Source organism: Polyodon spathula, chromosome 26 (genome assembly GCF_017654505.1).
Source record: "Polyodon spathula isolate WHYD16114869_AA chromosome 26, ASM1765450v1, whole genome shotgun sequence".
In the NCBI taxonomy this organism is placed as follows: domain Eukaryota; kingdom Metazoa; phylum Chordata; class Actinopteri; order Acipenseriformes; family Polyodontidae; genus Polyodon; species Polyodon spathula.
In genome coordinates this window covers 6284954-6305832 of record NC_054559.1, presented here as the reverse complement: position 1 = coordinate 6305832, position 20879 = coordinate 6284954, and the positions used below count along the sequence as shown (strand labels likewise).

Genomic DNA, 20879 nt, shown 5'->3' with positions numbered 1-20879 from the left:
ATAAGCTAGAGCCAACTCAATTGGTGTAGCAAAGAACAGGGGGGACAGGTATTTACAAGGCAATAAAGGTTAGGTGGAAAGTTGGGTTCGCCCTGATCAACCGATAAGCTGGAGCCAACTCAGTTGGTGTAATTAAGAACAGGGGGGACGAGTATTTACAAGGTAGTACAGTGTAGCAACAAACAGGTACAGGAATGGTTCTGTTCAATTATTCTCCTATAAGGTTGCTATTATAGACTGCTCAAGATCTTTCAGCCAGTCAGAGACACATCATGGAAAAACTCACTTTCAGTTTTTTTTGCTGTGTTTTCTATAATCAGCACGGTTGACATCACCTGCATTAAAAAAAATCATACCTGAGGCACCTCTCGGAATTCCATTCAACTACAAAGTGCATTCAAAATGGTGACATCACAACGCAATCTCAGCCACGTAACAGTATTCTCTTCAACCCTTTCTCTTTTTTTTAAATTTAGTATGCCAATTGTTTTTATTATTTTCTCTCCAATTTGGAATAGCCAATTATTTTTAATATCAGCTCTCCGCTACCACCTCTGCGCTGACTCGGGAGGGTGAAGACAAACATGGTGTCCTCCAGAGCGTGTGCTGTCAGCCGACCCCTTCTTGTACACACTGAAGACCCACCATTCAACAGGCAGGCGCCTGTCCAGACTAAAGGGGTCGCTGGTGCGCAGTGAACCAAGGACACCCTGGCTGACCTAAACCCTTTCCTGGGAACTCCCATCCACGGTCGGCAGTGGAACAGCCTGGACTCAAACTGACGACATCCAAGCTATAGGGCTCATCCTGCACTCCACGTGAAGTGCCTTTACCGGATGCGCCACTTAGGAGCAGTGGACTAATTAAAAGTTGGTAATGATTAGAAAACAAATATAGCTGGATTTTTAGCCTATGTATAGGGAATATATAATAGGAGTTGAACATCTGCGTATGGGTTATACTGACACTCTTAACACTTAAACAGACCTCGGCTTTAGGCACAGGCATTCGCCGTCCTGTAGCTCTATAGCAGTAAATGTTTGTATCTGTATAGACAACAGCAGATAATAGCATTATTATTTACAGGTGTCACACAACCCCTGCAAGATAGGATTGTGTGTCACTCATAGTTAATAAACACAAAAGTCTTCTCTGACTGTGCCTCAGAACAGCTGCACCAACCAACCGGCACAATCAGCTGATAAAAAGGCTTTCAATTGAATAAAATGCTTGGGTTTCTGTTGAAATTGGAAAAGAGGAATCAGCCTTATAATGTACAGCTGGGTGTACGTTATTTCTTATGTTATATTCTAAATATGAAGGGGTCATTAAATGGGTGCTAATTAAAGCTTTAAAATGAATCTTACAAATGTGCGGTTCTTAGAAACGTAAGGTGGGGTACCGCAAACCATGCATTGGCCAAATTGTGCAGAACCTCAGACATGAGGCAACTACCATGCATCAGGGCAGAGCCTTGCACATGGGTTTTGTTGAGTTGGCAGGGAAGGAGTTAATATGGAAGGTAGAAACTCTTTGTTTCGGTTAGGGTTAAGGTTAAGGTTAGGGTTAGGTGAGTAACCTGTGTGCTGTGTTGGGTTGTATTGGGACAAAGTTGTGTATTTGTCAGTGAAGGCAAATGCCCAGCCTGAGAAGTGTTTTGTTTAAACCTTTTGTTTTGGTCCTTCTGTTTTTTTCTTTGTTCATTTGGTAAATAAAAGTGTGCCACAGCACCATTAAATTGCTGCTTCTGTCTCTGGGTCTACTCCTGACATTTACCGGCCTTGTCTGTGACGTTATCCTTTCACACACCATTCGAATAAATTGAACGGTTTATTAAATTGACAGATAAACATGCCCGTAAAATGATTACATTATTTGAATTTGGCCCATGGCCTTGCCCATTGGAGTACATTAGCTGACCCTCTGCTGGCAAAACTATGATAAATTAAGTGCATGAATTAGATGAAAGATCTAATGCCAGCAAGCAGGACAAGTGGGACTTAAAGCCACCTTCCCCCTAGACAAGGCACCTTTGTTTTATATGGTTTTATAATTATGTATTTGATTAAGGGGCAGATTCTCCTGTCAGAAATACAATCACATTTCCAAAGATTCAGGGTGTTCTTTTTTAAATACAGCGGTATTTAAATTTTAGATGTTAATGCTTTGTAAAACTACCTAACTATAGAAAACAAACATTATTCTACTGTTTTATTATCCTTGGAGATCCTCAGGTTTAGTGGAGGCGCACATTTTTAGCTACAGTGCATCACACTGTACATTTTGCCATATATGTGGAAAACTGGCATTTAGGATTCTCCAGACAAGGTCAAAACAATCTCAAAGCCTGGTGCAGGTAGAATTAGAGAAAAAATGTAATAACTTGATATGAGAGCAACAGTACCACTGAGAATGATTGAAGTAAACACCATCTCATAGTAAAGTGACATGTTAGAGAACAATTAAAAGCTGTAGGTCTATAATACCATGTGTTCAATTTCCATTAAACTATTCATTGCCATTTCTTATTGTTTACTAGTCTGTAATTGGTTTGTTGGTTGTCTTGTTCCAGATCCAGACTGGGCCTCCTTCACGCTGGGAGTTTTCATCTGTTTAAACTGCTCTGCGATTCACAGAAACATCCCCCAGATTAGCAAGGTCAAGTCTGTCTCTGTCGATGCCTGGGAAACTGCTGAAGTGGAGGTAATGGCAGGATAAATGCTTGTTTTTCATCCTCAAAGTTGTGCAGCCCCACACTTCAGCTTGGCCTCATTAACTGTAGGAGATCTGTCGGTGTAATCTGAAAGGAGTGAGTACAATCAATTAGTACATTTATATGACACCAGTATCTGGAATATGCAAGGATTCAGAATAGTAATTCCTTGATTTTATATCAGTGGAAATAGAGGATACACAACAGGCCTAAGGGGGTATTGTAAAAAATAATCCCTGATTGAAATTCCAAAATAGACCAGCCCTGGTGTATTCTGGTCAGAGCTGGTGGTTTGCTTGTCTTCAGCTGGTCTTGCTGGTTCAGGAGACTTGGTCCAGGTTGAGGAGCTGGTTAAGCTGGTAGGTTGGTTAAAAATATTTTACTCTAAAGTTCTGACGTCAGTTGTTGTTTACATCTTGTTTGGTATTTTTAATATCTGTTGGGGGCCCAGTAAGAGACCAGTAAATATTTGTTCCAGTTCCTCACTTAGCTGCTCACCAGCAGTTGCTGGACGTTTCAACAGGGATGAAGGGCAGACCCTCAGAATGAACCTTTAACATGGTCTACGATGATCTGGCCACTCTATACCTTGGTTAACCCTTGTCAGACTGCTTGGTACATGACACCATAGACATGTTCTCAATTGTGAGACCATGGCGTTTCAAAACTAGCATGTACATCACAGCCAGCTGGGAATGTGTAGCTGCCTCTGGGTCTAACTGAATGCTAAAACTACAAAACAAAAGGGGGAGCATAATTTTTTTGTCCAATGGCTAAACAGTAGCCCTATACAATCTAGTGTATGTGACAATATATAATACGCACACACACTAGATTCATTGCAGTTCAAATGGACCACATTCTGAAGAGGAAGTTGCATGATGTGACTGGGGACTGGTCTCTGAGCTCCCACGTCTAGGCTGGTAAATTTCAGAGATTTTTTAGTTTTACATTTGTGGAGGGGCAAAAAACATGCAATCTTTTTTTTGGTTTGTTTGATAATAACCAAACCAATACATGTATAATATATAAACATTAACACAGCTTTGGTTTAAATTTACATGAACATACAGTGGCTTGCTAAAGTATTGACCCCCTTGGCATTTTTCCTATTTTGTTGCCTTACAACCTGGAATTAAAATTGATTTTTATTTGGATTTCATGTAATGGACATACACAAAATAGTCCAAATTGGTGAAGTGAAATGAAAAAAATAACTTGTTTAAAAAAATTCTAAAAAATAAATAACGGAAAAGTGGTGCATGCATATGTGTTCACCCCCTTTGCTATTAAGCCTCTAAATAAGATCTGGTGCAACCAATTACCTTCAGAAGTCACATAATTAGTTAAATAAAGTCCACCTGTGTGCAATCTAAGTGTCACATGATCTGTCACGTGATCTCAGTATATATACACCTGTTCTGAAAGGCCCCAGAGTCTGCAACACCACTAAGCAAGGGGCACCACCAAGCAAGCGGTACCATGAAGACCAAGGAGGTCTCCAAACAGGTCAGGGACAAAGTTGTGGAGAAGTACAGATCAGGGTTGGGTTATAAAAAAATATCCGAAACTTTGAACATCCCACGGAGCACCATTAAAGCCATTATTAAAAAATGGAAAGAATATGGCACCACAACAAACCTGGCAAGAGATGGCCGCCCACCAAAACTCACGGACCAGGCAAGGAGGGCATTAATCAGAGAGGCAACAAAGAGACCAAAGATAACCCTGAAGGAGCTGCAAAGCTCCACCGCGGAGATTGGAGTATCTGTCCATAGGACCACTTTAAGTCGTACCCTCCACAGAGCTGGGCTTTACGGAAGAGTGGCCAGAAAAAAGCCATTGCTTAAAGAAAAAAATAAGCAAACACGTTTGGTGTTCGCCAAAAGGCATGTGGGAGACTCCTCAAACATATGGAAGAAGGTACTCTGGTCAGATGAGACTAAAATTGAGCTTTTTGGCCATCAAGGAAAACGCTATGTCTGGCGCAAACCCAACACCTCTCATCACCCCAAGAACACAATCCCCACAGTGAAGCATGGTGGTGGCAGCATTATGCTGTGGAGATGTTTTTCATCGGCAGGGACTGGGAAACTGGTCAGAATTGAAGGAATGATGGATGGCGCTAAATACAGGGAAATTCTTGAGGGAAACCTGTTTCAGTCTTCCAGAGATTTGAGACCGGGACAGAGGTTCACCTTCCAGCAGGACAATGACCCTAAGCATACTGCTAAAGCAACACTCGAGTGGTTTAAGGGGAAACATTTAAATGTCTTGGAATGGTCTAGTCAAAGCCCAGACCTCAATCCAGTTGAGAATCTGTGGTATGACTTAAAGATTGCTGTACACCAGTGGAACCCATCCAACTTGAAGGAGCTGGAGCAGTTTTGCCTTGAAGAATGACCAAAATTCCCAGTGGCTAGATGTGCCAAGCTTATAGATACATACCCCAAGAGACTTGCAGCTGTAATTGCTGCAAAAGGTGGCTCTACAAAGTATTGACTTTAGGGGGGGTGAATACTTATGCACGCTCAAGTTTTCTGTTTTTTTGTCTTATTTCTTGTTTGTTTCACAATAAAAAATATTTTGCATCTTCAAAGTGGTAGGCGTGTTGTGTAAATCAAATGATACAAACCCCCAAGTTTTAATTCCAGGTTGTAAGGCAACAAAATAGGAAAAATGCCAAGGGGGGTCAATACTTTCGCAAGCCACTGTACCAGTCTAATAAAACTGCTTCTGGTGTTCAAGTTCAGTTTACTTCAGTATTCAGAGCTGTTCAAAGATGCAGAGAACAGTGAAAATCACCCCTCAAGATCGGGTCAATGAATTTGGCAAGGACTAATTCACATCGATGGTTATGTGCTATTTTGTAATTCATGCAGAAAGGCTGTAGATTACACTCGTAGCCAGACCATTGTAGAACACATGGGAAGCGCTAAACATAAATTGATTGCAAGGAAACGTAAACAAGGCTGAAACAACAGGGCCATTAAACACTCAAATGGACCACTTACAACTGCCAAAGTATAGCGTGAAACTGTTTCAGATTTTGTCAAAATGTGTGTAAAAGCCGACATTCCTCTGCACAGAGTGGATCAACCGGCAGTTACAGATTCTTTTTTTTTTTTTTTTTAAAAACCAGGGAACTATTTGTAATATTTTAAAAAAAAAAAAAAAAAAAGTAAAAAAAAAGAAAAAAAAGGTTTGTTTTACTGATTAATGGTGCTGGTAAGCTTGTAACTTGCCTAGAATTTGAACGTGTGACCATTTAAATTTTATTTATTTATTTAGCAGACGCATTTATCCAAAGCGACTTACACATGTTACACTGTAATACAAGGTTATAGTTCAAGAATAATTATAAAGTAAAATACTACATAAAAGAGACACAACAAGTGTAACATGAACATTAGTAAATACATCCTGTGTTAACTGTTACCCAAGAGTACTGTTTCTGTGTGTCTTATAATGTGGCAGGGAAAAGACTTGTTTAGCCCTTTTGTTTTACTTGTGGAATAACACAGATTTCTTTTTAGTTTTTTTTTTTTTAAAAAGATAATTTTTTTTTTTTTTACTGTGGAAAACTAGGATCCTGATCATCACATAACAAATACTAATTTTATGTTGTTTTAAAAAACAGAAGTTTCCAGAATTTCCCAGAGATCCAGTGGGCAACCTTGACAGAGGCCAGTTTGAATCAGACAAAACCTGATTGCTCTTGCGAAAGAATGAATATGCGATAATGTCACTAGTTTCCATATCGCATTTTCTTTATCCCAAAATTAAAACTAGCCTTTTTCACTCCGTGAAAGGGACGGAGAAAAGTTTCGCAGAAGTAAGAAGGACCGCCGAAAGCAATATGAAAAACCTGTTGACCAATTCTCAGCCGGTATTTGTGACCTTTTGAAGCGGCAGAAACAAGGCGGTAACATGCGAAAAGGTAGACGAAGACAGCAGGGACAGAAAAAATAAAATAAAAATCTGTGTTGTACTACTGTTTTCTTTGAATATCAGTGAATGAACGCTATTGCATACTGCTAGAAATAATAACAAAAATACATTTATTAATAATAAATAATAATAATCTGCTTTTATTTTTATTGTGTAAAATATTGAAAAATACAGACCCAAGTTTGAAAGAAAACACACACTTGACAATTAACTTGTTTCCATGACGTCTGCAAAATTGTGCTGCATTGGGAGAAAATAAGAAAAACTAATTGACTACTAAATAAAAAAAATTAAAAAAATCTTGATGCTTCTGAGATGACAGTTAGGCTACCATTATAGTTATTATGTATTACGTATTTATACGTTTCAAGGGGTCCACTTGGCATGCTGACATGGTATAGCCAAAATAAAATGTGTGCTTCCCACTGGAACGGTGGGTTCGTTCTTACATGCCGAGAATTTGGGCTTCATGTATGTTTCTGTGTAGGCCTACAGTACTTTATGAGTGTAACCAAATGTTTAAAACTAAAAAGTTAATATCTTTAAAGTGGTTAAAGTGGTTAAAACATTCATACGTTCTTTATTAGTAATCTAGTTTGTTTATATTTGCTAGCTTTGAGTTTGATTGAAGTTTAATGTAATGAAACATTGTGCCTTTAAGAAATGAAGAGGTCCATGGACTTAAACATAAAAATGTACCGTTGTCGTAGCTTACTACAAAGATAAGAAATAAAAGAAAATATATCTAAAAAGCTTTACCATCACTGAAAGAGACACTGCTCCACGCAAAGCTCTCTGGGAGTAGAAAACAGTTTCTTGTTTGTACGTATTAAAGAAATATGTATTGCTTTATTAAACATTTAACTGGAACTGTGGCAAAAAATAAATAAATAAATAAATAAAATAGTAGTAAAGAAGAAACCGGTCTTGTCTGTGTTTCGTTAAAGGGTGCAACAAACACAACATGTATTATGGTAATACAAATAATGCATAATATTTGATACTGTAAATTAGTAATTTAAAATTATTCAGTGTTGTGTGCTCGTGTTCCATATATGAGGTCAGTGGAGCATTGAGGAATGTGCTGTTTTTTTTTTTTTTGCAAATATCAGGATGTTTAGTGTTTAGTTTTTTTTTTTTTTTTTTTTTTTACTATTTGCTTAATACGTGATAGCTTTCAACAAATTCGAAGTTGACTATAAAATCTGGTCTTGCAAAAGTCATGCGATGTGATTTATAACTGAACTTTAGTAGATTTGGTCGGGCGATAGCAAGCCACTCCCCCTTCTCAACCCACTTTTAGTCAACAAGCAATAGCTGCTTTTTTTGAAAAGAGCTTGTTTTGGTTATGCGAGATTGCTTGGAATTTTTCTTGTTTTATTACCACAAATGCTTTCGTGACCTTGTTCGCCAAGTGCTAACTTTGATTTGGTCCGCCCCAAGTATCATTCATACACCTTTATAAAGACAACACAACATTGTACAACTATGTGCAGAGTGCTGTAATTTGCATATACAGTGCTCCCTCACTGTATATAATGCTATATAACAATATCAGCGTTGTAACTGAAGAGCGTTAGAAACGGGGGAGGGGGTCGGTGGCACGGGACACATAACACACATCTGACTAAAATACAAAATTAAAACTCTCTCTCTGTAATGCACATATAGTGAAGCAAAAATTTTACTTTACATAAAACTATATTTTTTACCAAAAAAACACAAACATTCCCACTCATGGGTCATTTATTTAGCAGTTTTAAACCTATATATAGCCTGGCTAAATGACGGTCGTGAGTTCAGTTTGAAGCGACAGACAAGCAAACCAAGAATGAGAAGGACAACGGGTCGGGCGAGGGGAAGAGGGAATGGTCTCGCCCCAGGTTCGGCCCCGGAGCGGGGCTGAATCGTCTCATCTCCCAGAGAAAGCTGCAGCTCCTCTCGCAGCAAAAAAGTAAATACATTAGGAAAGATAACCATGTAATATGCCTAATATTTGTAAGAAACAAATGTATGAAAACATTGCTATGTTAAATTATTTATATGAAGGGTAATGCAGTGTTATGTAGCCTTTATGAAGGTATGAATGCTACACAGGATACGTCAATAGCTCCTGTTCTTGAAATGAGTTCCTCATGCGGTTATCCACTGATTCTAACCCTAACCTTACCAAGTTCTTCTCAATATCAACGTGTACTCATTCCATCTCTTTTTTATTTGACAGTTTATGGACTCTACAGGAAACAATGCTGCTAAAGCTGAATACGAACAGAAGGTGCCACCATTTTACTACACACCAACATTTGCTGACTGCCAGTAAGTGAAAAGCTATTGTTATATTTCCATGAAGTTATTCCTGAACAGCTTTCGATATTAATAATCTTTACTGTGGGGGAAACCCTACATGTTATGAACCTGATTTTTTTAACATCTTTTTACTCTGTTTTTATTGTATGTAGTTGGGGTAGAATGACAAGGAATTTTAGTTGAAAAGTTGTGTTAAAAATAGTCTATTAGTCGCCACTAATGCCTGGTCCTGTATTTGTGAACATACTGTTTTGTAACACTTTGCTGCTTATGCACTGTATTTTAAAACTGCTGTTCTGTTCTACCCCTGGTATCTAATAATGTTAACAATTTGTAGTTAAGGGAATTTAAACTGCAACGAAGTACAGAAATTTAGATTTAGAAACTGAAAACATTTTTCAGGACAGTCAATAGTGTGACCTCATTTACGTCAGCTCTGAGGTAGGAGGAGTCCACTGTAGTAAAAGACAGTATCGCATTGCAATGCAGTGGTTACTTTAGAATTACAGGAGCGGCAGTATTTAGATCTGTCACTGTTTAGATCATTACAATAGACTCCTTTGTATTGAATTCCTGCATATACCTGCTAAACCCTGGACTAAAAACACCAGTTCCACAACCTCAAGTACTAGCAAAATGACACCAGCTGATCTGTACCATCCTCCGGAGTCTTGGTAGAGTCAGCGGCCACCAGTGGCTGGTCAGGGGTTACATTTTATAGTCTCACATTTTCCTGTATAAAAGACTATGGAAGTTATTTGCAGAAATGAACATGTTTATTCCCACATTCTTATTGTTTCCATTTGTACTGAATCCTTCAACAGTGTGCACATTTATTAGAACACCTCATTATTTCTGTAGTTTTCATATTAAAATTGTCAAAATAGGCAAATTAGTGACTGTCTAATTTAATTGATGACTTTAAGAGGCCAAACGTGTAATTTAAAATAGGAAGAGAAAAGGAAGACATAGCTACAAATGGTAAAATGCATGAGACATTTTAGAATGAGGGCCTTTTGTTTCTATATCACCGATTACTGTTTTTATGCAGGTAGGTATATAAAGAATATATGTGACAAATCTTGAGGTGTTCGAATAAATTTGCTCACGACTGTATATATTGCCACGACTTTATAAATAACTCATATTTTCCAGTATAAAAACATTATGTATGTAATTATTTATTGGTATTTTATTCCAAACTATTAATGAACAAAAACAGGCTGATCAAAGCTGACAGGAAAATATGCAAAAAACTGCAGAGATTTTAAATAGATATCTGCAGAGTGTTCTGCTGAGGATCTTTAGTATTTGTATTAATAATGGACTATAAATATGTAAATCAAGTAAACAATTGTATCAAACAATTTATGGGTGAAGTATCTCCAATTTAATATATCAGGCTGCATTTATAAATATATTTGCCTCACTCCCAGCGTACCCTCACACTGCCTCTATTGATGTTCGTTTCTGCAAATATAGAACTATAGTATAGTAAGAAATATAGTAGTAAATATTTGATTTTTGCCCCTTTTTTCATTAGTAGCATTTATTTTTTGCTTTTGTGAAACAAATCTTGCCCTGTGAATTAGGTTTAAGAGATTTGTACTCTGTACACAGGCACTCAAGCCTGGTGCTGGGGTCAGTACCCCACATCAATAATGCAGGAGACCACTGGAACAAATTCACAGCTATGCTTATTTTATACATTTTGGGGTACAAACGTAACTTCTTACTGCTAAGGAACTGAAAAGTCTAAGGTTAAAGCAATCAGCTATCAGATCAAACATGAAAAATGTTTCTATGCTTTGCAAAGGTATTCATTATTATTATTATTATTATTATTATTATTATTATTATTATTATTATTATTATTATTATTATTAATAGCTTTATACATTGAAGAAATGGTGTCACGTAAAAGAAACTTGTGGTTTTTGAACCCCTCTTATGCTTATACAAAACAGCGTGCCACACAATAATAAATTGTTTGGTCCGGCCTTTAGTTATAGTAGAAAGTTACGTGAGGTTACGTCACAAACAGGATCTTCACTGCTCATAAACATATGGTACGGCTTTCGAACTTGCCATGCAAAATAACCTTGTTTTTTGGACACGTTTTAGCACGAGAAGGCGATTTACCCACCGTTTTTTGGCTGTGTACTTCCTATAGAATGAGAAATATGCGCGTAATGTCACATTCTCACGACAACAGAAAGAGAATTTGGACTTTCTAAACTGCATGGAAACCAAGCCCAATGTTATTTTTGAAGACAATGATAATAATTCCTATTGAGCTAATTGAATTGCAAAACAGGTAGGATTTATGAAATTATTTTGTTTCAGACAATCCTTGATAGTGTCAAAAGCATAGTCGTAATGTTAAAACAATGACGACTTTGTGAGGACTGTGGATGCAGGTCATACTGGTCTACCTTTATATGTTTATGTTACTGATATATTTGTAATCTACAGAAGTGGTGTGAGATGCACACCATTGTTGGTATTAGTGGAGAGCATCTAGAACTATATCTCTTTAGACGCAATGAACAAATGATTGATTGAACAGTGATAAATGATAATATACTGTAGTCTCGATGAGGAGAGTGAATACTTTGTGCATCAATGCTACAGTTTCATATAGACATTTAAGGCTCTTTAGTCACTGAGGTCAAGGTATCTTAGAAGTGCTTATGAGTCGACGGTAGTAACTTGTATATCTGCTCGACAGTTAAAGAGTGCGAACACTCAGTTGTGTGATGCTGAGATATTGCAAGTTGGGCAAAGCTGTAACAGCATATGAAGTCTGGTCTCTTTGTTGGACTCTCTCCTTGGTCATAATGCCACTTGGAGGCTGTGATGACCAGAATTGGACACAGTGTGGTCTCACCAGTGCATTTTACCACATCATCATAACCATAATTGAAAAAGCTCCAACCCTTATTGTTTTAGAGGAAATATATCAAGGTTGAATAACACACTGGTGACCACATTTAGAGTACCGGTACTGTAATCAATTCTGGTCACCACAATACCAAAAGGACATGGTGGCCCCACAGTCAAAGAGGCATAATACCAGGGCATAAAGGACTGAGCTATGAGGAAAGGCTTAAAGAACTTCCTCTATTTAGCCTGGAACAAAGACAACTTGAAATCTTTAAAAGGAGGTTACGTAGTTAACCCTAACCAATACCATAAACACAGTACAAAAACAAGGACCAGAGGACACAGCTGGAAATGAAGTGGAGAGTTAAGAATGAGGGAAGGATACACCTCTTTACACAGAGTGGCAAGGGTATAGAATGGGTTACCTAGTCAGGCAGAATCACTTGGATTCTTTAAGACACGTTCAGTATAGTAGTTTTTTATAGGAACAGGGTGAGCTTACAGTAGATGGGCTGAATGGCCTCCTCTCTTTCATACATTTTCTTATATCGTATGTTCTTATACACTTGATGGTTAAGTGCTTATCTGCAAAACTATTAATCATATTATCTTGCCTTTGATCATCGATTCAGTTAGAGGGAACTACTTGCCTTTTGAGCTGTGCTAATTTAATTCAGAGGACATTTTAGAAGAAAAGCAATCGAACTGCTAGACCATAGACAGCTGTAATTGAAAGAATTTATGTCTGCAGTTGGTAAAAATGAAAGAAAAAAGATAACAGAACAGCAGAACAAACCTCGTATAGTGAAACAGTAACGAGTCCTGCTTAAAGTTGGTGATGAAAAAAGCCAACTTGAGGTTTGATTTATCACTGGTGACAGTGGTTAAAATAGGGCATTAGGATGCCTATAATAGTTGAAACCCTTGCAGGTACCAGTGGGGACTCTTAACATGTAGTTGCCCTCTACTTTTACAGTACTGGTTATACAACTATAAATCAGACACTGGGAGCTACAGTACAGCATTGCAGTCTGTGGCTGGAGACCATGAGCTTTCTCAAGCCCTGGCCCATATTTGTGAAGTATTTCATGAACACAGTGTTGACCGTCGATGTACCGTACAGTTTTAGTTACAGTTCTCAGCCATTCTTGAGTGATTGAAGGCTAACATGGTAACCTTGTACAGGAGACTACAGTAGCAAACCAATAACCCAAACTTACCTATCAATGAAATACATGCAGATAGCAGCTGTGGAAATGTAATTTCCAATTTAAATAGTACAAGCAGTCAACTGAAGAAGAAATTAACATTAAATCATTTGAAATTAACTTTAATATGCTGCTTCTTTGTAATGTTAAATGTCAGCTCTGTCTGTTCTGTATACTTACTGATTTTGTATGAAATATACACTGGCCGCCACTTTATTATGACCTGTTTGCCCAATTGGATTTTGCATTGCTACAATAGTTCACTCTGTATATCATGGCTCTTTTTAATGGAATACAGAATACTGTAGTTTACATAAGCATTGCTGGGGATGAAGCTGCCTAACAATGCTGCACTTGTAGCGTGATGGTGAAGTATTATGAGTGAGTGGGTTGAGGAGCATGACAGAGACTTCAGGCATCTTCCATGAATGTGTGCTTGAACTTCAACTACAATATCACCATCACTATCTTCTGCCTACCTCTCTGCCAGGTTGGCAGTATATGTTTCCCATAGTAAAAGCAAAGTGTAATGAATGATGGTAAAGCATATGTGAGTATTGGTAAGTCATAAAAAAAGCATATAAAAAAAGTTAATGCAAAATATAGCTAGTGGAAAGCAATTAGCCTGAACATTTACAGTTTACGTTTAAGGGGCTACAGCATTCGTAAAGGGCAGCACTTGGAGTAATTTGTCATATTGCACAAAAAATATGATAGTTAATAGGTGTTTAAATGAACTTAACACCAGCACTGTGCCGCCCAATCTAGAAACTGCAGTGAGATTTATATTGCGATTGTTCAGAATACAAATACACATGATAGTTTGAGGTTTTCGCTTTTGAATGGCCAAAATGGTTCTGTATTCATCTGTGAATATTTTATTGTTTTTTTGTACTGAATCCACCTGCTGTACAATGCAATGCCGGGAAGCAAATGTCCTCACTCCCCCACAATATCCTATGCACATTCCTCATATCTGATAGCCTGCCAACTACTCTTGAATAATTTATAAGTTAAAGCACCAGAGAGAAAAAAATGAATAACGCAATAGCAGTAAGTAAGGATTGCTAGTCACATGAGAGTGTAATATATCTGTATTAATTAGGAATGATCTATAAATACGTGCGTTTCTTGGCGTAGCTGCTCTGCCTCCCTGCGATTCTTACGTGTGCTGAAACTGGTTTGGTGTCTTTCTAGAATTGACTATTAACCCCCGATTTGGCCCCACTTGGTTATATTGAACTGTGACTGGCCCCACACGGTTATATTGAACTGTGACTGGCCCCACACGGTTATATTGAACTGTGACTGGCCCCACCTGGTTATATTGAACTGTGTCTGGCCCCACAAGGTTATATTGAACTGTGACTGGCCCCACAAGGTTATATTGAACTATGACTGGCCCCACACGGTTATATTGAACTGTGACTGGCCCCACAAGGTTATATTGAACTGTGACTGGCCCCACCCGGTTATATTGAACTGTGACTGGCCCCACCCGGTTATATTGAACTGTGACTGGCCCCACCCGGTTATATTGAACTGTGACTGGCCCCACAAGGTTCTATTGAACTGTGACTGGCCCCACAAGGTTATATTGAACTGTGACTGGCCCCACAAGGTTATATAGAACTATGACTGGCCCCACACGGTTATATTGAACTATGACTGGCCCAACTTCAATATAACCAGTTATATTGAAGTTGGGCACATCATAAGCACAATTAATCATGATTTATCTATGAAAACGTATTCCTACATGGGTTGTACACATGGGCGCCTAACTAAAAGTGGGGGTCAAAGGTAAAGAACTGCAGAGCGAAGCAAGGTGAATTTAATTTTTTTGCTAAGAACCTCTGGTAACCTCATTTTTACTGTTCAGTCTTTTTCAAGTTACTGTTTTTGTAGAACCTTGAATTGAGAATAGAAGTACTTTATGAGTACATAGTTTTCCATTTGGCTAGCGGAGAGCCGCCCTCACGCAGGTGAGACCGAAATGATCACCTTCCAAGGTTGGGAAGTAATCGATACTTCGTCCCCAAGAGGAACCTAGGAGGTGAGAGAATGGGAAATCAAAAATGTTGATAGATTTGTCAAGGGGTCTCCTTTAGCTTGCAGAGAACCTTCCCAATGTGGCCAGGCTTCTAAAGTTTGGAAGTGAGCTTCACTTACCCCTCGGAGGGAGACCATTGCAGAGGTGGAGCTGCACAGTGGAGGAGGGGGGGGGGGGGGGGGTAGGAGGGTGGTGGAAAACAAAAACGCTTGATACAGAACAAGAGTGTGAGTTGGGGTTTAAATAGGGAGATTGGCAGAGATTATTGGCAGGACAGAACAGGGGAGGACACTAGCTCCTGCCCCCTGAATCACAGTTGGCTACAATTAATTGGACAGGAGCAAGGGCTTTGAGATTTGTACATAGTTTTCCCCTTAGCTCAGTGAGAGATGCCCTCCTGGATATGAGACTTAACCGATCAGCCTCCAAGGCTGGGAAGCAACTGATACTTTGCTCCCAAGGGAAACCTAGAGGTGAGAGAATGGATAAATGAAAAGGTTTAAGTGATTACCTGTTTAGTTGTTTATTAATTGAATTAGTGTCACCTGCCTGCGATTAGCAGACAGGTATTTAAATAGAATCGAAATGTTTGTTCAAGGCAGTCTGTGTGAAGGCAAGAGGACTGCCAGGGAGCTGATGGCGTGTGTTCAGCCAAGGAGTACTGAATGTCAGAGAAGAAGGTATGTGTGTTTATACCTCAAGTATAATGTGTGTGACTGGTAAACAGCTTAGCTGTCCAGTGTGGTTCAAAGTAAACAGTGTTTCTATTGAGGAAACGGCTTAGTTGTCCCAACCCTTTAGTTAAGAAAAGCTGTCTTTAGTCTAGGCCAAGTGGAGATAGGCTTTTGTTTGTTTTGTTTCTGCATATAATAAAAAGTGCATGAAAAAAACAGTACTGTTCTGTGTGTGGGTTTGCCAATTTAAAGAGCGGAAAACAAATAAATGGGTTAATTATATACACATTTTTATTTCTTTTTTTGATGGGGGAATTAAAGACTAATCTCATTGCTTGAGAGGAAAACACCCCGTTGGGAGGAAAGCTCTGGTAGTCCTTTCGAAGGAATGAGTTGTGGATTTATCAGATCACTGAATTGTGTAAATTATCTTTTGCATGAACAAGGAAAGACAGAATGAAATCCTGGTTGAAGGGTGTAGGGCAGATACAGTCGTGCTTGCAGAAGGTTGTGAAGCACACCAGGCGAATGTGTAGGAAGAGCGAGAATGCAGGAAGAGTGGAGGTTGCGAATTGAATAAACATGGATCCTGGAGCTTCCTTTATGTTACGGCGGAGGAAAGTGTCAGAGTAGAGACCGGTTCTTGAAGCTGTACCAAAATAGAGGAGACTGTTCTACACGAGCACTGGGCATGGGGAGAAAAGCAGATTCTAATAGTAAATGCATAGAGAATCCAAGAACCCATTTGCGGTGGAGAAGCAAATGCAGAGGGGCTGAATAGCAGCTCCCACCCAAGGTGAAGAGGGGCTGACTTGATGAACTGATTTCGCCAATAATAATGTGAATGAGTAATTAGTAAAGACACACAATTTTGTGTTAAATTTATCCTGCATAGTTTGTTATACTCTGGGCGGCTACAAGACAGCTTGCATGGAGAAATGACGGAGGGAGCGTGCTTGGACAGCGAGTGCGGGACTTCTGGTGGCTGATCCGTGCATTATGTGGAAGGGGAGAGACAATGGCGCCGATGAAGTGGATTGAGACGGTGAAGGAATTGAAACGGCAGAGTTGAGAGTTGTCACAATACCTTAAAAACCTGAAGACATATACAGTATCTAGGACTGCATATATCCGTGTCCTGAAACAGTTGATCAAATATTATATCTGTTTACGGCTCAGCAAGCAGCAGCTAGGCTGCTGGGTCACGTCAACAGCACGGGAGGCTGCTGCACCAGTATACAGTAAATCCGTTGGGATTCCAATTCCTTTTAAAAAGACCTTTCAGAGTCTTGTTATTGGGCCAGTCTTTAAAGAACGAAGAGAGGAAGAGTGTCCCTTGGGCAAAGATGTTTAGAGTGCAGAGAGGATAATGGCTTCAGAAGCCTGGGTGTCTGGACAGCGGGAGCGTGCTGCAGGATCGGCAGAGATTGAGGCAGCAGAATTTTTTGGAAATGTTTTGCTTGGATTGTCCAGGAAGAGAAGTGCAGTCATCTTTTGAGAATTCAATTCTGAAGAGAAAAAAAAGTGCACCTGGTAAATAGACATTTTATATCTAAATTGATAATCTTATATTTAAATGATTAAGACAGATTCTACAGGGCTGTGCAGTGATTCACGAAAGAAAATAGACAGCCCATTCAGGAATTCAGGTTCTGCATTCAAGAATTCAGAATGAGAAAGTTTTGAGGGAACTCGTCCAGCAGTGTTGAGGATAGACTGGTCAGCGGTATTTGTCAGCTGTGTAACGCCACGCAAACGAAAAACTCAAGACAGGGAAAAAGGGTTTAAATAGGGAGGTTGGCAGAGATTATTGTCAGTACAGAACTCCTGCCCCCCCCTGCCCCGAGTCATCCACATGGCTACAATAAAATGTAGAATATTTACTAACTGAGCATTTATTTAGTACAAACACAAAAAGCATCAAATGGCAGAACCAGTTCCAGTGTCATATCTGCACAATGCTGTACAACACCTATAATTCCAACATGTTGCTTATTAAAGGAACGTGCCAAACAGAAACAAAGAATAACATGTACAAAATGTTATGATATGGATTGTTTATGTTAACAATTAAAATATTCCTTGCTTGGCTTTGTTTTAAATGTAGTGCTGGATGTTACAGAGAATGTTGTTAACGTTTTGTCGTCAGACATTGCTGAGCTCAGTTACCACAGCAAAACCAGCTACTACGAGACTTTCAGAAAGTAAACACTCCAAACAAAAAGCACCCGCCCTCACATGGCAAGGCTAATTGGTTAGTTATATGTATGTTAAATATATATATGAACATAAAAAGTGAAGGGGCAAAAATATATATATTCTCACCAAAAGTCTAGAATTCAGGTAACTCATTTAAACACTGTAGTTCAGAGAGCATTCCAGAATTCTCTAGAAGTTCACACCTTCTCCGCAATACTTATATTGTGACTGAAGCATTGCCTGCTTAGTTCTCTTTCTTACTCCACCTCCCCAACCACCACCTTTGCAGGCAATCTCCCCAAAGCAGGTCCCCTGGTGGACATGGTTAGTTCCTCCCAGAAGACAGCAAGTCTTTATTCTTTGGAGCTGTTGAAAATCAGCCCCAGTGACTAATTTACCTTCCAGAAAAGACCAATGCCAAATGTATGAATAATTGTAACAAAGTTTACTTGCAATAAAAAATGTAAATTCAGAACTGGATGGTTTCCTGAATAATCTTTGTACTGCTGACGTTAATTAAGGTTTGTCTAAAAATGAGCCAGGCTAAAATTATACGTTTTAGATTTCAAAAATGATGGAAGGAATTTATTTTAAGTATGTGTTTCTTTTTAGCTGGGGATGAATATCGATGGCAACAAGGATATGGCACTTGTCTGTACATCTGATTGTTTATCACAATTAGATTTATTTTACATCTAGAGAACTGTGTATCCAATAGTGTTACTTGGTTAGCAAAGCATTTAAGCATTTAAGTATCAGAATCTGGAAATATAAGATGATACAAATCTGTCTGTCTTTACGTGCATCCATCTGTATGTTCAACTTTTTTTATTTCCATTATTATTGGCAATACCCTTTAATAATTTGAATAATATTCATCCAGTGATTTTTATTAAATATTTAAGACTGGGGTGAAAACATCAAAGTTCTTGGTCTATAGCTTCATCCTGGGGAAAAAAAAAAAAAAGGAAAAGTACTGAACACTTAAAATGATCTGTTATGTGGTGTGATCCGTTAGCAGTCAGGAGAGGAAAATGTTGTTTCTGATGTGAGTCTATAAAAGCATTAAAGTAATTGTAGCTAACAAAATATTTCCATACATGTTTCCACCATGCACATATATGCACTGTATAGGTCTCAAATGTGCAGTTTTGAATGAAACAAGCTTTAGCAAACATGTATTTCCATTTCCAAACATCTGGTACTACACTAGGTTAAAGAAAACTCTATTTAGAAGCTATGCTTTTAGACTGGCTTGTACTTCCTGGGTCATTTCACCTAGAGAGTGAACTTATCCCCGTCCTGTAACTGGTCCCAGGTATTGTGTTATACAATGAAAACGCGTTGAATGGTACAACATGTTGCGACGGGGTACACCCGGCCCCTGTGTGTATTTTGTATTGTATTTGTTGTATTATGACTTAAAAAGTATAAACTTGTGCGGAATGTGGCCACATTTATAAAAGCAAAGCAGACACTCCTGGGTGGTTGATGAGAGTTTGGGGAAAGGAGACAGTAGGAGTTTTAAAACTAAAACCAATTGCTACTCGTGCTGGATTTACACTTGTTTTCATCATTGTCTGTTTTGTTTTGGCCAACGTGCTGTTTTCTTTGTGTATCAGTGTTTTGTGTTTAAACCTTTTATTTAATAAATAAACGTGCATCAGCACTTCAACCCGCAGTATCAGTGTCTCTCTCTTCCTGGTCTGACATCACCAGCAAGCTTATCCATGACATGTTTATTTTAAAACTGCACATTTGAGACCTCTAATAAAAAAAAGTGCAAAACATGTAACATGTATTAAATTAATTTGTTAACTACAATTACTTATTAAATTAATTTATAATTTCACAGATTCTAGGGTAAAAATACAAAGTAGGCAAACATTTTGGCCATGTAACAATGATGAAGGCACCAAAACACTTGCTGACTGGACCTTTAAGTTCCTAAGTTTTATCTTAAAACCCATCGATTGCTGGAACTAAATGTTTTACTATTGACAACTCCGGTTCTATTTATATTAGAGTATTCTTCATGTGTTAGGTGACCATGTGGCTCTGTGTTCAGTGGGACAGTTCAGGCTTTTCAACTTACAACCCAATGCATTCTAGTAAGCATAGTCCTGCTTCTCAAATTAAATAATGGTACGTGGGTCAGGTAAAGCTTACCAGAATGCACTGAGTTCTGAGTTGAAAAGCCTGAACTGTCCCGCTGAACACAGAGCCACATGGTCACCTTATTCATATGTAGTAAAACCTGTCTGACGATGCTGTTCAGGTTTACACTGAAGTAGATTCCTGGGTGAATGTTTATCAGAAACCAGACAGTGTTGGCTTTCCAGTTAGTTCACATTACCTATAGTTGTTTTAGCTGGTTGCTGACATTAACCTGACACAATTAAAGTGATTGTAGCTAACAAAAGATCTTTGTAAATCTTACCCGTTTTGCATTTCCGTTAGCCAACACAAGTCTCAAATGTGCAGTTTTGAAAGAATCATGGATGTTTATTTTAAAACATGATACCTGTTACTATTTTCACTTACTTTCCGGTGTCCATTTTAACAAGAAATATGTTAGTTGCACTTCCTGGGTCATTTCACTTCACAGCCTTGTATAGCCTTGAATGGGGTCTGGAGGTCATGGTGCATACTAACATGCCTTGTTTATGTTTGCAGACTACTGCGAGAACAATGGATCCGTGCCAGATATGAGAGAAAGGAATTTGTTTACATTGATAAACAAGAGCCCTATTCTGCAGGTAGGATGCACGCAATTTATTTGTTGTTTCTACAGAGCTGACATTTGCACATTTAATAATAATAGTTTTTAATAATGTTATTAAATGCAATGTTGTTTCATAAGTATATCGCCAGTGTAACCGGGCGGA

At 38.6% G+C, this 20879-nt stretch overlaps 1 protein-coding gene across 1 annotated transcript in view; it reads left to right on the top strand.

Annotated features, from left to right (window-relative positions):
- Positions 1-20879, top strand: part of LOC121300521 (arf-GAP with dual PH domain-containing protein 1) — a 93244-nt gene that overhangs the window by 23104 nt on the left and 49261 nt on the right. The window contains exons 2-4 of the mRNA XM_041229086.1: positions 2573-2703; positions 8889-8980; positions 20668-20750. Coding sequence (XP_041085020.1) covers positions 2573-2703; positions 8889-8980; positions 20668-20750 — 306 coding nt within the window. The remainder of the gene's footprint in view (positions 1-2572; positions 2704-8888; positions 8981-20667; positions 20751-20879) is intronic.